Source organism: Tiliqua scincoides, chromosome 1, assembly GCF_035046505.1.
Source record: "Tiliqua scincoides isolate rTilSci1 chromosome 1, rTilSci1.hap2, whole genome shotgun sequence".
NCBI lineage: Eukaryota > Metazoa > Chordata > Lepidosauria > Squamata > Scincidae > Tiliqua > Tiliqua scincoides.
In genome coordinates, this window is record NC_089821.1 from 272,491,381 (window position 1) to 272,511,379 (window position 19,999).

General features: G+C 40.5%; 2 protein-coding genes across 6 annotated transcripts in view; one reads left to right on the forward strand and one right to left on the reverse strand.

Annotated features, from left to right (window-relative positions):
- The window catches only part of CFAP36 (cilia and flagella associated protein 36), a 34,063-nt gene extending 16,815 nt beyond the window's left edge, over positions 1-17,248 (forward strand). For 3 of the 4 annotated variants that reach the window (XM_066626171.1, XM_066626163.1, XM_066626190.1), the window contains exons 4-10: positions 2,201-2,315; positions 6,464-6,551; positions 8,772-8,823; positions 9,521-9,629; positions 13,414-13,544; positions 13,734-13,886; positions 16,094-17,248. In XM_066626171.1, coding sequence (XP_066482268.1) covers positions 2,201-2,315; positions 6,464-6,551; positions 8,772-8,823; positions 9,521-9,629; positions 13,414-13,544; positions 13,734-13,886; positions 16,094-16,183 — 738 coding nt within the window. In that variant the 3' untranslated portion in view covers positions 16,184-17,248. Of the gene's footprint in view, positions 1-2,200; positions 2,316-6,463; positions 6,552-8,771; positions 8,824-9,520; positions 9,630-13,413; positions 13,545-13,733; positions 13,887-14,567; positions 14,688-16,093 lie in introns of those variants that run through there. The other variant, XM_066626180.1, reaches the window with a different exon arrangement.
- Positions 17,249-18,039: 791 nt separating this feature from the next.
- Positions 18,040-19,999, reverse strand: part of PPP4R3B (protein phosphatase 4 regulatory subunit 3B) — a 40,490-nt gene continuing 38,530 nt past the window's right edge. For both annotated transcript variants that reach the window (XM_066626152.1, XM_066626144.1), the window contains exon 16: positions 18,040-19,338. In XM_066626152.1, the coding sequence (XP_066482249.1) occupies positions 19,243-19,338 (96 nt within the window). In that variant the 3' untranslated portion in view covers positions 18,040-19,242. The remainder of the gene's footprint in view (positions 19,339-19,999) is intronic.

Below are 19,999 nucleotides of genomic sequence, written 5' to 3' on the forward strand. Positions count from 1 at the left end.
CTGGCCATGCGCTCCTCAAAAGCTTTCTTTGTGTCCTGTATTGCCTTTTTACATCTCTTTTTACAGAGTTTGTGTTCTTTTTTTTGTGTCCTCATTGGGGCAGGACCTCCATTTATGGAAGTAAGTTTCCTTGCCCTTTATAGCCTTGCTGACTCTGTTTGTTAGCAATAGTGGCACCGTCTTGAACTTTGTGGAGCCCTTTGTGATATATGCTCAAACTGGGCTTCTATTGTTACTGTTTTAAGCAGTCTCCATGTACTCTGAAAAGATTTGACTCTTTGCTTTTCAGTTTCTTTCTTATTAGTTTTCTCACTTGTGAGAAGTCCCCACTTTGAAAATCAAGGGTTATTGTGTCAGATTTGCTTGACACTTTCCCCTGTGAAATGAATGTAGAAATGGATTGCAGTATGGTCACTGTTCGCTAGCAGTTCCATAAGAATTACATCCTTCACTAGTCCTAGGTACTGCATAGTAGGTACCCTTTGGTTGGCTCAGTGATTAGCTGCTCTAAGGCATAGGGTGCAATCCAAAGGCGCAGAAAGGCATATTTGCACCTCCTCAGGAGGAAGCTGGGCTGACTCTCAAAGAAGTGCTGGCCCAGGAGGCCAACACAGGCCTCCGCGCCAGCTTGCTCCTTGCAAGTTGCGTTGGCCCAGCTGGGCTGACACAATGAAGAAAGGTAGGCGGAGAGGAGGTGGGAGGGCGGGTGGTGGGCGACCCCAGGGGTGGGTGGGCAGGGAGTAAGAGGCAGGGCTGGAATCTGGCAGTTATGCCGGATCCCAACCCCAGTTCCTGGGGAGAACAGAGCGACTCTAAGCCTCAAGAGGTGGTGCAAGTCCAAGGAGACTCATAGGCGCCAGCGGCCCTTACCCAGACATAAGGGGAAATGTTTCCCCTTGCCACTGGCTGAGCCACTTATGGCCACAATCCTGTGTTGGAAACAGCGCGGCTTCTTGGCTTGCCTATTCCAGCGCAGGATAGGATTGTGCCAACAGTCATATAATATATCAGAAATCAGTTCTCTCTTTCATGATCAGAACATGAATTGACCCAGTCTATGTGAAAATCATTGTAGTCCCCCATTACCCCTACTGTGTGTCTCATGAATGCCTCCCTGGTTTGTTCCCTCATCTGAAGGTCTCCTTCAGTTTTTTTTATAATAATGTGCTCCCAGTATTGAATCACTCCTTAAGCCTAGTATTTAATGCACAGTGATTATATGAGAGAGTTGGACCCCCTTCAACTCTCTCATATGAGAATGAGAGAGTTTGTTTATTGTATACCCCCCAATGGTATTTTTTTTATTTGCTCTAAACATTCACCTGAGAACATTCTGTGTACTCCTATGTTTCTGCCATCTAGGAATTTGCAGTCTTTTCTCACCTCTATTCCAAGGCCCCATAGCACCCTTCTGCATACAAGTAGCTAAGTACCGAGAAATCAAGTATCTGGTCAAAAAGTGAGTGGTAGAATTGACTATAGTATAGTAGCTAAGTATATGAGTTAGGAAGTCCCTAGTTCAAATCTTTTTTGAGCCACGAATGCATTAGTTCATCTTGATTTCTGGCCACTCCATCTTTAGTAAGGAGGCAGTAATTTTGCTTATTAATTTGTACTCTGCCTTTCTTTACAAAAGTGCATTCACATGCTACTGTCCTACCTTGCACATTTGTTGTAGGGTTCTGTTTCATTCTGGTTTAGTTCCCAGTTTTGTTTAATATTTAGTTGGTTATTTTGTTTTATGCCCGTGTTTTGGTTTTATAATTTTATTTTGTTCTCTTATTACTTACATAGAGCACCCATACTGGCAGGGCACAAATTGTGATATAAATAAGCACTTTGATCTGAAGCACTTTAAAAACTCAAAGTATTATACACATGCATGTTATTGTTGTACTTAAGGAACAAATGTACCTGTATGTACTCAGAAGAAAAACTAGATGGTTTCCTACCTTACAATTTTAAGCATAACCATGAGTTCTCAACTGTCTGTGATGGATTAGGAGAGGAATCTTGGGGTGATGGTTGATAACTTGATGAACAGTAACTATTTCAGAAACTATAACAAACACATCTCCATACATTTAGGTTATTGCAGTAACGAGGGGAGGTAGCCCTATCTTGAATTAATCAAGCTGCAAATGTGTTCATATTCTGAGATTTTTTAAAAACAAAACAAAAAGACATTTTTTCCATGCAGGCCATTTTGCAGCCCGTATTGGCAGCAGAAGATTTCAGATTGTTTAAAGAGATGATGGTCCAGAAAAATATTGAAATGCAGTTGCAAGCCATTAGAATCATTCAAGAAAGAAATGGTAAGGAAAGTGTGGTTTTACTCTCCTCTCTCACTATTAAACTGGGAACTATCCATGAAACTAATGGGCAGGAGATTTAGGACGCAAAAAAGGAGTACAAAGCACATAACTAATCTGTGGAATTCAGAGATTCATAATTAATGAATTATGATTCATAATTAATTAATAATTAATCTGTGGAATTCACTGCCACAAGATAGGGTGATGTTCAGTAGCTTGGATGGCTATACAAGGGAACTGGACAAATTCATGGAAGACAGGTCTATCAATGACTACTAGTCATGATGGTTATGTGCTACCACCAAATCCAGTGGTAATATGTCTTTGAATACCAGTTGCAAGGGAGCAATGGTGGGAATAAAGTATGCCTTCGTTCTTGCTTGTGGGCCACTGTGGGAAACAGAATGCTGGACTACATGGACTTTTGCTGATCCTTCTCCAGGGATCAGCACATTCCTTCTTATTTGCAGGGGCCATTTGTATTGAGTCAAATCTGTGTATAAATAGGCTGGACCTGTAGTCACAGCAAATGAAGAAACATCAAGCTTGTCATTGATCATTCCACACAATGTATAATTTTATAAGTCTCAAGCATGGCACCCTTTAATTGCCTTTTTCCAAGCTTAAATACACAAGAAATTATAGACTTGCTTTCTAAGGACGATGCTTTAACCCTCTGATAATTTTCGTTACCCTGTTTGCAGCTCTACAATCTTCTGCTTGAGGTCTGATGACCAAGATTGTACATTGTATTTGAGATGTGTCTGCATTTGTATGGGGCAATATAATTTTTTTTAATTCTTCATCCCTTTCCTAATGATCCTTAGCACAGAATTTGCTGTCTTTATTGCTGCTGCACACTGAATCAGTGATTTCATAGTGCTATCTATCTTGAACCAAAGATATAGTTCCTGGTTCATTAATTGGCTCACACGCCATCAGTATTTGTATAAAACTGGAATTTTTTTTTTTTGCCCTAGTCTGCATTAGCTTACACTTTCTTACATTGAACTGTGTTTGCCATTTGGTTTTTCCATTCACTCAGTTTGGAGAAGTTCTTCACAATCTACCAATACTTTGGATTTTACTACCTTGAAAAGTTTAGTGTCATCTGCAAACTGGACCTCCTCATTGTTTACCCTAACTCCAGATGATTTATGAACATGTGAAAATGTCCCAGGACAGATCCTTGGTGGACTGTGCTTACTTCCCTCCATTGGGAAAATTGCACATTTATTCCTACTCTCTGTCCCCTGTTCTTTAACTAGTTACCATTCCATAGCAGGACCTGACCTCTTGTTCATGATTGCTGAGTTTACTGAAGAGTCTTTGGTGAGAGATTTTTGTCAAAAGCTTTTTGAAAGTCCACATACAATATCAACCGGATCACCTTAATCCACATACCTGTTGACACTCTCAAATAATTCTAGAAGGTTAGTGAGGTAAATCCAAAATGGTGTCAACATATAATTACTACCAGTAAGAAAAAAAAATGATGATGTGACAAGCAAGAAGTCAAACAAGAAAAGAAACAGCTTGTCTCTTAAAAATTTGTAGTGAAAGGGCCAGCTGGATCTCACAGGGGCAGCATTCCACAATCTGGATGCTGCAGCTGAGAAAATCCTGTCCTGCATTTCTGTGAGGAGCTCCAGAAGGATTTCTCCAGACTGGCAGAATGGGCAGCTAAATGGCAGATGCGCTTCCATGTCAGTAAGTGTAAAGTCATGCACATTGGGGCAAAAAATCAAAACTTTACATATAGGCTGATGGGTTCTGTGCTGTCTGTGACAGAAGGAGAGAGATCTTGGGGTGGTGGTGGACAGGTCGATGAAAGTGTCGACCCAATGTGCGGCGGCAGTGAAGAAGACCAATTCTATGCTTGGGATCATTAGAAAAGGTATTGAGAACAAAACTGCTAATATTATACTGCCGTTGTACAAATTGATGGTAAGGCCACACCTGGAGTATTGTGTCCAGTTCTGGTCGCCGCATCTCAAAAAAGACATAGTGGAAATGGAAAAGGTGCAAAAGAGAGCAACTAAGATGATTACGGGGCTGGGGCACCTTCCTTATGAGGAAAGGCTGCAGTGTTTGGGCCTCTTCAGCCTAGAAAAGAGGCGCCTGAGGGGGGACATGATTGAGACATACAAAATTATGCAGGGGATGGGCAGAGTGGATAGGGAGATGCTCTTTACACTCTCACATAACACCAGAACCAGGGGACATCCACTAAAATTGAGTGTTGGGAGAGTTAGAACAGACAAAAGAAAATATTTCTTTACTCAGCGTGTGGTTGGTCTGTGGAACTCCTTGCTACAGGATGTGGTGATGGCGTCTGACCTGGATGCCTTTAAAAGGGGATTGGACTAGCTTCTGGAGGAAAAATCCATTTCGGATTGCAAGCCATGATGTGTATGTGCAACCTCCTGATTTTAGAAATGGGCTATGTCAGAATGCCAGATGCAAAGGAGGGCACCAGAATGAGGTCTCTTGTTATCTGGTGTGCTCCCTGGGGCATTTGGTGGGCAGCTGTGAGATATAGGAAATTGGACTAGATGGGCCTATGGCCTGATCCAGTCGGGCTGTTCTTATGTTCTTCCAACTGCACCTCTATAGACAGTTGTGCAGAGCCTCTGATGATAATGCAGTATGCAAGCAGGTTCATGGAGGAGGAGGCAGTCCTTCAAGAATCCAGATATCAAGCCGTGTATGGCTTTGTAGGCGTAGTTACCAGTAGTTTGAATTGGACCCAGAAGTAAACTGAATGGTGGTGCAGATCATAAAGCACCAGAGTAATGTGTTGGATCAGCACACTTCAGAGAGCACCCTGTCAGCTGCCTTTTGTTCCATCTGAAGCAGTGATTTTCAACCTTTCACCTCACGGCACATTGGCAAGGCAATAAAATGGTCAAGGCACACAATCAGTTTTTTTACAATTGGCAAGGCACACTGTGCTGTCAGTGGGGGGCTCACATTCTCCAATGGCCCTACTAATGAATGACCGTTTCCCAAATTCCCGCTGCAAACCTGGGGACCGTTCGTGGCGTACCAGTGTGCCACAGCACAGTGGTTGAAAATGGCTGAAGATTAGGTGTGACTTTAGATTTTTCTGGGACCTGGGGTTCAATGGATTCAATGAGAAATGGATGCATTGTCAAGAAAAACATCAGTGAGACAAGAGAAATGAAAAGTGTGCCATTAAGAGGGCAAAAATAGGTATCCAAAAAGACAAAAACAAAAATTATTTCCCCTTCTGTTGCCGCAGCCACTGAAGAGTCATGAACAGTCTCAGAGGAGAGGGGAGGCTGCAGTATATTCTGCTTCTTCCAGGTTGCCTCAGTTTTGGTTAGGGCAGTGGTTCCCAAACTCTGTGGGAGAGTATGGGTTGCTGTAGTAGTTGTGGGGGAGGGGAGGGGTGGTACTGGTGCTTCCGCGATTGTGCCAGTGGGAAAAGCTCTACTTTTGAACTTCAAATAGTTTCCCCCTGGCGCTGGTGCGATTGTGGGAGTGCTGGTGCTGCTGTCACTTTTGCCCTACTCCTTAAGGGGGCTGTGACAGCTTCCTGGGCTGGGGCCTTGCGATTAGGGCATGTAGTCCTGGGTTAGGGCATGTAACATATAGTCAAGTTGACTAGTAACTGCTGTACATGTTCCCTTTCCCCCTTTTCTCTGAAGGATCTCTGCCAGCAGCCATTTGGGAAAGGGAAGTATAGGAAAGGAATTGAATAATGAATGAAAATACTGGGTTGCCTGACTTGGATAGAAGCAGCATCTAGCATAGAACCTTTGTCAGTGTGATCTGTTTCACGTTTCTTTTAGGATGATCATAAAACTATGTAGTTATCCTTGAACACTATTTTGTATTACCAAAAGTTTGCTTGCGAGTTCTTTGATCCTGTATTCATCCACCAGAATTTCTGGTAGAAAATCTCTCTCTCTCCCCCCTTCTCCATTCTGTTACATGAATTTAGGTGACTAATTCTGGCAGTCACCTAAAATGGATTCGCTTCCAGAAATTGTTCACAAGATTCTGGGCAAAATTTGACCTGTGTTAGCTCTAAAATTGACACCTAGCAACAACTCAAAGTTCATTTTTAGAAAATTTGCCTGCCATCCTTCTGTACTCATTCTTTTGGTTTTTTTAAACAGGTGTGCTACCTGACTGTTTGACAGATGGGTCTGATGCATATACTGAAATTGAGGAAGAAGAAATGAAAATATTGAGGGAAGTTCTCAGGTAAAAATACTTTTTTTGCTTAAATTTTGTTTCTGCATTTGACTCCAGAGTCCTTTGCACCATGCATCATGACGCCATGGGAAGGACTTAGCAAAGCCCTGAACTGACCAGAGTTCCCTGACTTATCAGTGTGCTCTGACACATTGCTACCCGATTGGGGTTGAATATGAAGTTGGTGTGGACTTGTTGTGGGTCTCTCGTTTCTCAATGGTTTTTCAGTTCAGAGCTTGAGAAGGGGTGCCTTTCCACACATTAACACTACAATCCTATGCATACTTACTCAGAAACAAGTCTAATTGTATTCAGTAGTGATTATTCCCAGATAAATGTGTGGGATTGCAGCCTGAGTGACTAAAGGCTGGTGTGCTCCCTGGGGCATTTGGTGGGCCACGGTGAGATATAGGCCGCTGTGAGATACAGGAAACTGGACTAGATGGGCCTATGGCCTGATTCAGTGGGGTTGTTCTTATGTTCTTATTATGTTCTTATGTTCTTCCAGCTGCACCTCTATAGACAGTTGTGCAGAGCCTCTAATGATAATGCAGTATGCAAGCAGGTTCATGTAGGAGGAGGCAGTCCTTCCAACTAGTCCTTCCTGGTTAGTCCTTCCTTGGTTAGTCCTTCCTAACCAACTTTCCAGCACTGCCATAACCGTACCAATGTAGTGTGCGCTGCATCCTGCCGTGGGAGGCAGTCAAGGGGGGCCTCCTCAAGGTAAGGGCATGTTTGTTACCTTACCTTGGGCCTGCATTGTGGTTAGGTCAGGCCTGGAATATTGGTTAGGATTGTGCCCTAAGTTAAAAATTGATGTTGGAACAAATGGATCACACCTGTTTTGAGCATGGTGCTCAAGGGAACTGTTGCTATTTGTTTACGGAAGGGATGTTAGAAAGTTTAAGGACTTCCTTAAACCTATGAAGGCCTACGAAGTACAGGTGGTCCCTTGTTATTCACAAGGGTCCTGTTCCTGGAACCCTCATGAATACCGAATTTCATGTGAAACCAAGTCACTCAGATTTTGGGGTCCAATGAGCTCTCAATGCAACTGGAGCTGTTCTGAGACCTGTGGAGGCTACATGCTTCTACCCTTCTAGAACCTCCAGAGGCCTTTCTGAGGCTCGTGGACGCTGTGCACAGTGCACAGTCTCCACGGGCCTCAGAAAGGCCCCTGAAAGCCTTGGAGGCCACTTCTCCAGAGGGGACTGGAGCTGTGGTCCAGTTGCCTCCGGAGGTTCTGGAAGGGCACTTCTTGTGTTCTGGAAAAGCAGCTTCCACAGACCTGCACACAGCCTTCACAGGCCTCAGAAGAGCCTCTGGAAGCAACTGGAGCACAGGCTTCAGGTTGGGCTGAGTGTGGCTCAGTGAAGAGTCAGGAGGACTCATGTTGAGCTAAATTCGCGGATGGAAAATCTGTGGATAAGTAGGCTCAACCTGTATGTAATTGTAAAATACAAAACACTTTTTTCAGTGTATATAACCTGTATATGAAAAAGGGGCAAAAAAATCAGAGGCTATTAGTCTTTGGTCGAATGGTTCTTCTGCTTGGTTGAGTCTGTTTTGAATACCTTTTCCTCTTATTCCTGCTTAGGTATTTCTCCAACCACCAGACATATCATGTTCCTAAGTGAGCAGATCATTTCATTATGTCATTGAAAGATAGGAATGGGAGTTACAGTACCCAGTTCCCTTAATGTTTTGCAGTTCTTTATTCAGTTTGTCTCACTCTCTCCCCCTAGCTCTCTCTTCCCAGGGCACTACTTACACCTCCCTTTCTGGCTTTTTCCATGCTTTTTTAGGGAAGATCTAGAACTGCACAATACCTTTTGTAACTCTGTAATCAGAGCTGAAGATATAGGTGTAGCTGGGGGTTGTGTGATGTTCAGGTAGTTCTCCTGTAGCTCTGGTAGTGTAACTCACCATTCAAGATCAATGGGCTGTCTAGTTTCTTCACAATTTACAGTGCAAGTTTACAGTTCAGAGAATTAACATTCCATTCAATCTGAAGAGTGGCTCTGGCATTTTGTGTGACGTTTTATATGGTTAAGAAGGAAAACTGTGTCTGGGGTGTCCATTGAGAGACTGGAGTGAGGACTAAGAAAGCTGGGAGTGCTCTGTGTCATTTGGAATTCCTCTTACATTTTAGATAAGCAGTTTATTAAAGAATTGTGAATCACTGAACATACAGAAGTATTGCATGTTGTCTTGCTTTCTGTTTTGTAGGAAGTCTAAAGAAGAATATGATCTAGAACAAGAAAGGAAAAGAACTAAGGAGGTATGTTAGGATTCAGTTGCATGCATCTACTACATGAATGTGGTAATGCAATTTTCTTTGGTATCTAGTTAATATCAGCTCTATTAATTCAGACTTCAGCCAAACATGCACTCTTGTCCTCAAACCTCCTGGCTTCATAAAAGGATTGTTGTGGTCTTGTTGTGTATTAAAATTAAGGGTTGTTGTGGTGGTGTGTTTGTTTTTATTTTGTATATTTTGGGTTTTGATAGAGTGTTTTTAAAAGTGGGCCGTGGTGCTAAAATGTTTGGGAATCACTGTACTAAGGCATTTGAACTTACACCTGAAAAAGACAGTTTTAATGTTAAAAATGTTAAAACTAAATTGAAACAGTTTAAATACTGTTAATTAATAATAGTGACACTTGCTTTCTTCCCAAATAAGAAAGCACATAGCAAGAATGATGGTCTGTACATTTTGGGTTGATAGGAGAGCAGGACTAACTTTAGCAAATAAACACCTCTTGGTGTGCTAGTTGATACTACGGTAATTTTTATTACCTAATCTCAGCTAGTTTCTGTTTAGGTTAAATAAATAGCTTTTGTGAAAAACATATTTTTTGAAAGTCTTGATTGACAGAAGACCTGCTCTGAGACTTATTTCAGCTAGTTATTGCTTTTTAAATACCTGAATTGTACTACTGATATTGTCCCACTTTCTGGTTTTCTTAAATGTGTAGTCACATGATAAACTGAAATCATCTGCTGGTGCGCACAAATCTCTAGGACATGTGAGTGAAAGTGCAGGCACTAAGGCATCTGTTGACCATGCTACAAAACTATTATCAGGTATGGTTACCTGCAAGTATCTAACACATATGAAATATCTAGCATGTTTGTTTCTAGTTATAGTCTAGGAAAGGAAATTCAGTATTGATTAACATTGTTTGAATTGGTGCCAAACTTTGTGCTTTATAGCTGTGAAAATGCAGGGGAAGGGGGAAACAGTTTGGATATCTGCTGTAGCAACTGTTCCAGACGGTAACAGTTTCGACCCCCTTCATCCCAAGAGAGGGTGTGTGTGCATGTTTGTTTTAGAGAATTTTTATCCTGTGTTTCCAGTTCCAAAAGGAATTGCTCAAGGTGGTTTTGCCAACTAAAATTAAACAAAGCAGATTAAGTAATCAATAACCAATAATTAAAAAAATATACAAACCACAAAGCTATACCATGAAGCAACCAATCAGAGATCAATAGATAAGGAAAAATGTTTTCTTTAAACAAAAGCTCTTTTGCTGAAAGAGCGGAACCTTTGATCAGTAATGGGATGCAGGCAAAGAGGGAAAGCTCTGTATTCCGATTGCAGTAACAGAAAAGATCCCCTATCATGCTTTTTAATGCCACCTGTTACTGGTTGTGGCAGTTTTGGATGCCCTTGAGAAAGTGGGGGAGAGGAAATGAAACAGAAGCAGACAAAGAGCAGCTGCTCCTTCTGTATAGACAAAGTGTTTTCATCCCCAAAGCATTTTTAACACCAGTTATTTTCAAGGAATAGATTGGTTCACAAATCAGTAAGGCACTTGAATCGCTTCCCTCATTCAATACTGTAGTGTTAACGGGTGTGCATAACATGTGCACAGGAGAAACCTGTCGAATGTGCAGGGATCAAATGCAGATCAGTGATATGGCAGATAAGAAAGACACAATCAAGAAAGGAAGGAAAGAGAGAGATAGGGAAATCGGAACCCAAGGGAATACCCAAGGGAATGGAGTAGAAAGCCAGGGCTTTTTCAGCATTAGGGTGGGAGGATTGCTTGGGAGTTGAGGAGAAAGAAGCTAGAATTCCAACGTACTGGCTACAGCAAAAGACTGTGGATAAGTTGCAATTCCCTCTTGCCAGAACCAAGGGCTTACAGGAATGACTCCTTCAGCAGGCCGTGAAATAGCTTCATTCATTTGTGGGCTATTCTATCCCACCAAATGATCACTCTTAACCAGCACAGCAGATACTTTTTTTAAAAATAATTTTTTAAAAGTATTTTTCAAAAACAAATATAAACAAACACACATAACACAAGAATCAAAAACAAAAACCACTGCACAAAAAAAGGGTGCAGGAAATCATATATAATCATATATCACTAAAACTAATAAATCATTACATATCTTAATCAATTTCCTCTTCTAAATTTATCTCTTAATATCATTTTTCATTTGTCATTCATCTATCATATCATATATATAATGCAATCTAAAGGCCCTATCATATATTTCTGAAGTTTCATTTTCAACCAAGCATGAAAAGGTTTCTATTGCTCAATTTGTATTGGTTTTCGTTGGTGATCCAAAATTTCTGAAAATCTGTCCATTTCACCCACATTCATTATTTTCTCTTTCTCTTCTTCCTCACTCTCCATGGAACATGTCTCAAAATTTTGACTTTATTATCATCCGCTATCCATTCCTTTTCCTGTGAGGTCTTCAGTAATTTATCTCTGTAAAGGTTCTGATGAATTTCACATAAATTGCTCTTGGTAATTCAAGTTTTCTCAGATAAAAAGTGCTCACTCTTCTCACTGAATCCAGTTCTATAGGTATCTCCTCCATCTGTGTATCAATCTATTCTGATATTAATCTGACAATCTGTCACGACGTATCTTCTCCTTTCCCTTCTGGTATATTTTGTATCCTCACCACTCGAGCTGCACTATCCATCTGGATTTCAATTAACGTTGTCTCTGCGTCGTGCTGATTTTCTTCTGTCTCCGATATTTTATCTTGATCTTTTTTTATAAATTCATCTAATTGTTTAGCTAAAGCATCTACACTGGCTTGGGTCTGTACAAATTGGTTTATTTGTTGCTGTACCATTGCCAACAGTTTTTCCATATTATCTTGCATAGTCTGTTTCTAGTCTTTCCCTTTCAATTCCTCTTGTATTAATTTTCCGAGTCCCGTCTCCCACGCTGGCAAGCTTCGGACTTTCGCTGTTTTAGCCGCCATCTTTGTTCTTCCTTCCTTTTGCTTGCAATATTCTTTAAGACCAGTAGATGTCCTCAGCGTATTATCTTCCTTGCTCCACTTATAAACAAATCCAGTTCTTGCAATGTCTTTTTAAATCCACTAGATGTCACCAGGTGTCACTGGTGCACTGTTCTTGTTTTATTTTTGTTTCTCTTATCTACTGTGTTTATACTTGTAGCCTTGGCAACCGCATTCTGTGGAACTCCTTGCCACAGGATGTGGTGAAGGCATCTAGCCTGGATGCCTTTAAAAGGGAATTGGACAAGTTTCTGGAGGAAAAATCCATTACGGGGTACAAGCCATGATGTGTATGTGCAACCTCCTGATTTTAGAAATGGGTTATGTCAGAATGCCAGATGCAAGGGAGGGCACCAGGATGAGGTCTCTTGTTATCTGTTGTGCTCCCTGGGGCATTTGGTGGGCCGCTGTGAGATACAGGAAGCTGGACTAGATGAGCCTATGGCCTGATCCAGTGGGGCTGTTCTTATGTTCTTATATTTCTCAATCCGCAAGAATGTCAAAACATCCAACATGCTCTTTCAGGCACTCCCAAACAATAGTAGCAAGCCAAGGCAATAAACGCTCCAATACACAAACTTTATCCAAGGACAGTTAATTTATAATCCATCGAAATTCAAAGTTGTAATTATATTTTCAGATAACCATAACAAGCTTGGTAAATCTCTTCTACGATTTCTCCTCACACCGATAAACAACTGGGGGGGGAACCTCCCCCCCTCTTCTTCTCACAACAAAATAAAAACCAAATCAGGCAATCAGATTACCCACTCCACACCAGGCGTACACGAACGGAATAACACTTACTTAAGTCTTTCAACATCTTTTCCTGCTGGGGTCTTCAGCTTGATTCAAAATGAATTCTTCACCATTGCTGCCAAGACGGTGGAATCTTCTGGGAATGCCCCCCTAGCCGGGCTTTATCTCGTCGGGGATCATACCATCACATGAAGGAGTTTGTCTCTCCTGACAAACAATCCTTGAGTCTTCTCAGATCTGCAGCTTTTGGGAAAAAACAGAGTGCCTTTCAAGAGCTCAAGAAAGGCACCTCTGCTCAGCTGCTGACTGGCCCCTCCCCCCACCAGCACAGCAGATACTTGAAGGGGCTCCTTTAACAAGCAGTCACTGCAGTGGTTGAGTGTGTCCCTGACCAGAGATATGGGGCTAATCTCTGACCTCCCACTAAAATAGTTAAGAGTCCTAGACTCACATATGCCGAAACACAGCTTTTGCACCAAGGAGAAAAATATAAATCCTTGGCAGAAGATAAATTTTTAGAGAAGAGGAAGTTCATTTTAAGTTTGATAAAAGCCATACGTGGTTAAAGATCCCAGGTTTTTGGTCTGTACTGGTATGTTGCACAGGCAAAGAGGCAAAGAAGGAAGGCCAATAGCCAGGGAGGCAGACCAGGGACAGACTGCACTTGCTCCCAGTGTGGGATTGTCACTCCCGAATTGGCCTTTTCAGCCACACTAGACGCTGTTCCAGAACCACCTTTCAGAGCGTGATACCATAGTCTTTCGAGACTGAAGGTTGCCTACTACTACTACTACTACTACTAATATGCTAATTTCTTTGAATGCAAATTTAGGTCTAGAGGCAAGACACAAAGATTTATCTACTTGGGAAGTATCCCCTGCTAAATTGAAGGAAGATAGTCGGAGGAAAGCAAATGGGAATGTCTCTGAATATGTAACCAAGCAAGTGGGAATGGAAGGCCGTGTAAGTTGAATGCTTGCACCATTTAAGATGTCGGTAACGTAACTATGATATTTGAACCAAAAATATACACTCCTTATGAAATAATATTGTATGACTTTTAAATTTTGTCTGTTACTGTTGTGTATAAATATGGAGAGTCAATGCTTGCAGAGAGATGCTGTAGTAAAGCCGCTTTTTAAATTCTATCAGAAATTATCAGAACTTGGAGCACAAGAGCTCCGGGAGCGTGAAGACTACCTAAAGCAGAAAAGAGATGCACTAATGGCTTTGAAGAAGGAAACAAAAACTAATTTGCCACCACAGAATACAGAGGAGAAAGAAGAGCTGTCGTCTTCCAAAGAGGTGCCTTTTTAATTAACATAAGATCTGCATTGAAAAATGTGGTCCCTGAGCTGGCATTGCACAAGTTTAGCCAGTTAGATATTTTGGAATGGAGAGAGGAATGAGTGGAAATTGGATTGGGGTCGTGTTCCTTGTTCAGATGATCAGTTTTCAAAGTCTCTACCTGGAACTTGTGGAATTTGCTATATGTCTGTAGTAGTCAGCTTCTACCCTTGACCAATCAAGGTGATGCTGCATATAATGGAGAATTGCAAACATTTTAGATGGCTGATAGGAATTGCAAACATTTTTAAAGCAATGTTTAAATAGAACAAAATTTATATAGAAAAAGGGCAAGTCATGTGTTTTAATAGTCATCATTAGACTAGAAAAGCACATTATAGAGCACTTTGGCATGATTCACACAGGCATGTATTTCATCTAATAACTTTTATGGATATGTGGACCATCACAGATTAAACTTTAATTTCCCTTCCTTAGTTAAGTCAGACACTGTACCTGAATAGCTAGGTAGCATACATGTAGTCCTCCAGTATCCATGGGGGTTATGTTCCTTCCCCCCATGGAATACTGGAAACTGCAGATATGAGGGAACCTTATCTCTGTGGTTCCATGTGCCTCCACCCTCAGCTCCATTACCTGTTTATCTTCATAACATTTTTTATATCACCCTTCCTCCAGGGTAGTGTACATGGTTCCTCCCCTCTTTTTGCCCTCACAACAATCCTCTGAGGTAGGTGAGGCTGAAATATAGTGACATTTGCACAAGGTAATTGTCTTGTTTAACCAAAGGCTATAAGCAGAGAGCTTATAGCCAGACACAGGCAGGGAGGCTAAGAGTGAACAGGAAGCAGGTAGTTCCTCTTAGTCTCCCTTCTAGCCTGCAGATTCCCTGTCTGCTTGTGTGGTTATAAGCTCTCTGCTTATAGCTAGAGGTGTCCAGTAAGATAGGATTACAGCCAATGGGCTGAGTAATGTAAATAAGGTCATTTTCACATGCCTATACTTTCACATGCCTATACTCTATACTAGAGGCCATCTATAGGCACCATAACAACATAAACAGAAAAGAGGAAATGTTCATTATTAGCCATCCCTAGACCCCAGCCCTTAGCAAAACTAACATTTTGGGATTTAACAAAGAACAGGCTGAAACAATAGGTGCTTTTAAGGAAACAGATAACTAGGTATGGAATGGTTAATGTGATAATTGGGGTTGGGATCAGATTAACAGCTGGCCAATTGGAAAAGCCTGATTATAAAAAGACCTCTTGTTCCTGTCTTGGCATCTAGATGGGGATAAGCTCTGCTAGGGCAGAACTTGCATTTGTCTTAGCCTAAAATTACTTGATTTGCTGTGTGTGTATGTGTATTAAAAATTTTTTTTACGCAGTAGGCTGCCTCTGAGTTTTAGCAGTCTGCTAACTACTTTTTAGTTTTATTTTATTCCCTTGAGAAAGCTCTACAGAGTTAGCTAGGGTGAAACGACCATGATACTAGCCTTAGAGCCCGAAAATGAATCTTTCCTATAACTCTGGCCACAGAAGCCTTGGTGCTTAGAGCAAGATTGCCAGGCTCACATTCTTAGCTTCCCCATTGATTCTGAAGAGAAATTATCACCCTGGTTCTTAATATTCGGTAGGATGTGAATGTGCAAATATTAGCTTCGATTGCTAAGGGATGTTTTAGGTAGCACTCATTTCTATTGTGGTTAACAGCCACACAGTAGGAATCTGTCTAGTGTAAAAAGGGAGTGTGCATTTAGTGCCTGTTAGAAATATGTTCCTGTCATTTTAAATCCATAAGCTCTGTAAACAGTAGCAAAAGACTTCCACATTAAAGCTGGGAGAATATGGTGACAGCAGGTCACATGCTTCTGATATTTTTGACAAAAATTCGGCTATATAAATAAGAAGTCAAACATAAATCTAAGATGTCTACTGGATGTAAATAAGATTCCACCAGAGCCTCATATATGCATCACACTCAGTTATCAATGGACTAGCACAGCTTTTTTCTGAGCTTGCCCTTGTAAAGCAGTATCCTGCTTTTTGTAGTTCTGCTTTTTAACAAGTCAGACCAAAGCATTATGTGTCTAAGTTACAAAAAAGCTGCTAACAATATTTCATAGAAATACAAGTGGTACAGAAATAATGTTTCATCCTTGACATCATAGATGCTGCCTTTTAACATTTGTTTGCTTCTAGGGAATTACAGAAGAAGAACAGCAAAGATTGTTACAGAAGAAAAAGATCCTTGCTGCAAAATTGAAAGAAGAAGTTATTAATAAGCGATAGTTTAGAGAAGCTGGTTCTAAGAAGAACGGAATACATTTAACCATGAACTGAAGTGTTTGCTTTATTTTTGATTTTATATGTTACAAAAGCAGTAATGTTCTGTAAGGATTTAATTTTTAAAAACATGTTTGGTTTTTTTTTTAGTAGATGTGATTATTCCAAAGCATTAAACTGCAGTAGTTTAGATTCCTCTAGTTGCTAGTATATATTGCTGAATGCAGTTACTGGGTTTTTAATTTGTCATTTGTTTTTAAAGCAACCATCTCTTCATAAATTACTTTGTTACAACTCAGCACTGACACAGTTGTACTCTGGTTTAATATTATGAACTGTTATAGACCATCAGATTTTATCGTGAATTGGGAAAAAAGCCTGGAATTTCAGACAAATGACAGCTGTCAAGGGTAAGGCCAGTTTACACATTAATGCTGATGCAGGCACCTTTACACACTTGTACCCTATATGATGCAGGTTTAAAACAGTATGCTTTTATAAACTAGCTTGGGTCATATACATATAAAAAATACATCCTCTGATTTGTGTTTTAGGCTCACTCTAGCTATATACTAGTACAAACAACTTAAAACTATTGCAGAAATGACTTACATTTTCTTTGACTTGGATTGTAATTGTACAAAGACAGTCCCAGCTATTGTTCATTTAAGGATCCCAAATGTACTAACTTTTCTGAATTACCACTATCCCAACACTTCTGAGAAAACAGAAGGCTTTCCAACACAGTAAGAAACATCAATCCATATTTCATGTAACTTTTTATTAAAATAGTATTTAACTGAGACATGTTGGCAGATGTAATCTTTTTCTTAAAAAATCAGTTGAAGGGCCCCAGGCATTTGAAATGTGGGCTGTCCTGTGGCAAAATGCAGCCAGCATGTAAACTGGAAAGAGGTGTTGGGGGGTAAGTGTGCACCTGAGGCAGACTGTATAACTGAAGAGTTTAATCTTTCACAGCATGGCAATAGTTGTGTTCAGATATTGGCTGACATATTTTCTGTTTCTAAACAATAAAAAGAAACTGGTTTTTGCTAAAGAAGTGATTCACAAGGTAGTCTGCATGTATTTTTAAATCACCTTTGAAGAAAAAGAATGAGAGCATAAATGTTTTATGGGTTTTTTCCCCCAATGACTTAATACAAAGTTTGGGCCCAGGGACAGGTGAATTCCACTGTGAAGGCAAATGGTACATACTGAGCTTCCCCCTTAGTAACTGGTCACAGTGGGGGAACAAGAGACTTGCCAGGAGTACACAAAAAGTGAACATAAGAGGTCAAGTCTACAGCAATAACACTGTCAAACAAGCCACAATGTTTCCCTGACTACTTCCTTTCAACATAAAAAATCTAAGCTGAAGAAAGTGAGAAGGAAGCCCCATTTTGGTTGCCTGGAGCCCCCAGAGAGTGAAGAGAGATGTCCTTCAGGCCATAGTAACTAATCGGTCATTCACAACACATTGAATCAAATCTAGAAGCATTCATTACTTTTCCTGCTAGATTTGGTTCAGTGGTGTATAATTGTACAAATAACTATCTTATTAAAATCCTCTAAAATGGCCACGTTTCAAAATCTGAATTAATTTACCATTTACAACAAACCAAACAAAACCAATAATTATGGAATTACAGGGTCACATTTTAATTCCTGAATTTTACAGTTCAGCATTAATATCACCACATGTGTACAAATGGTGTAAAACAAGTACAGTGGTTTTTTTCAATACAAAATAAACTTCTGTTTTATGGAAAAAACTATACTTCATATCTACACAGACAGCCCATCTTTTGCAAACAATAGCTAAAATTAAAATTAACTACAAAATCTCCAAAATAGGGAAACTGTTCCAGGAGAAATGGACCCATAACTCATTACAAGAGTGATCTATAATGGTGTATTGCCGCTGGTTTTATGGTTCAAATCACTCTTGACACATTTGTAGTTTGGGAAATTTCTTCTTTCTTCTGCATGATCTCAGATCATATATGGCCAAACTAACATTAAAATATTTACAGTTCACTTGCTCTGAAAATAAAAAGGTCTCAAAATGGTTGCCTCCATCAATTTACCTAATGTTCTTCTGAAATTTTACTTAAATACATGGAATGTGTTAAGAAGCAGCCTTTGTACTATACTCCCTAGGTTCCAGGTGCTGCGTGTTGACTCTGTCTTCATATCACTACTGGTCAAAAAAATGACTCTGCCCCCACTTTCAGCAGGTTTCAAAACCCTCTGGCAGCATTTCACAACACTCTCTCTGCAATGTGAAATGCAGATGGCTCAAGGAAAACAACTCCATTCAACATGGAGTCCATAAAAGGCTATCATTAGTTGCACCTCAGATGCCATCTCAAAGACTAGGGTTTGTTATTTATGGTTCTAGAGACTGTTTTTCTCAAAACTGACAATCCTGGGTATTGGTTCTCAAGAGCTTCTTAACTTCTGGTCATCTTCCATTTTGAACCCAGCTTCTCTTCTCCTCCCAAAATACGGAGTTGGAAAAAAAATCAATTTGCCACTCAGCATGCACTACATAGCAGGGTGCTACCCTCTCTAATTTGGCTGACTGTGCAAATAGTGGTCCCCAACTTCTGAATTTATTTTTATGGAAAGAGAATCATTTAAAAAACCACACTGGACAGCACCATTACAAAGTTATGTTACTAGGTTTGCATTTGAAGCCGTACAATTTTCTTCTAGCTTGGATACAAACTGGGGAAACCCTGCAGTATCAAAAAGTTACTTTTCCCATCCCCTCACAGAACCAGGGAGGCTCCTTTTTGCTGGCAAGCTGTCATCCAGGCGCTGATTACTAACCCACCATTTCCATTTAATTTTTAACAGCCCACATGGCAGACTCATTGACTAGAAAGAGATTAGCTTCTCTGGAAGTCTGGTGTTCTCAAAACTAAACCCTTCTAGTTGAGTTTCTTTTGCTACTCCTTGTATTGTGTATTTTTCAGGGAGAAAGCTTTCCAGAGTCAGACTATTTAGCTCAAACAGTCACAGCGTTTAAGCACCCCAAATTAGAGCTTGTTTCAATATTTTTAAGAGCCAAGACGAGGTCTTTTTCGTGGGGATGTCTCCTCTTCTTCATCTTCCTCCTCATCATCCGGATAATCCACAAGGCCAACTAAACTTCCCTGTTGAATGTAAAAATAAGGTCACATATGAAAAGAATTATCAGGGAAAAAAATCAAGTGTTGCAGACACCCTACTGCCCAGCTTGCAAAGGAAAAAGCCAAGACCATACCATGCTGAGGTGTGTCTCTTATGGTTCTCTCCACTGAAGAAAATAGGAAAGGATGTAAGCACTGCCCATTAAATAAATCAAGAAAAGCACTTCCATGTACTAATGGAACTTTGTACTTTTTACGCCATTCACAGCCATAAGATAGGATGTCTATTAGCTGACATTTGTTTTAATAGTGGACTAGACCAATCCTCTGTGTCTATCACCAGTTATTAGCTTTGCCTGGTAATAGTGTCTGTGTTCAGAAGCAGCATGCTAATGAATATCAGTTGCTGGGTCGACAACAATGGGCCCAGGGAAGGCCTGCCTTCAAGCCCACCTTGTGGCTTCCTTGAGGCATTAGTTGTCCCCTTAGAAGCAGGATGCTGGACTCAATTCAATGGAGCTTTGACCTTGCCTAGAAGACCTCTTCATTCATTAAGAATAATGTTTAAGAGATGTTTACTGCATATACAATCCCTGTATAATGTCTGAACCAAATCACCAAGCTCTTTTATGGAAGCAGCAGAATAATGTTAGAAATCTCTCTTATGGGCATGAGCTGCTGTTTT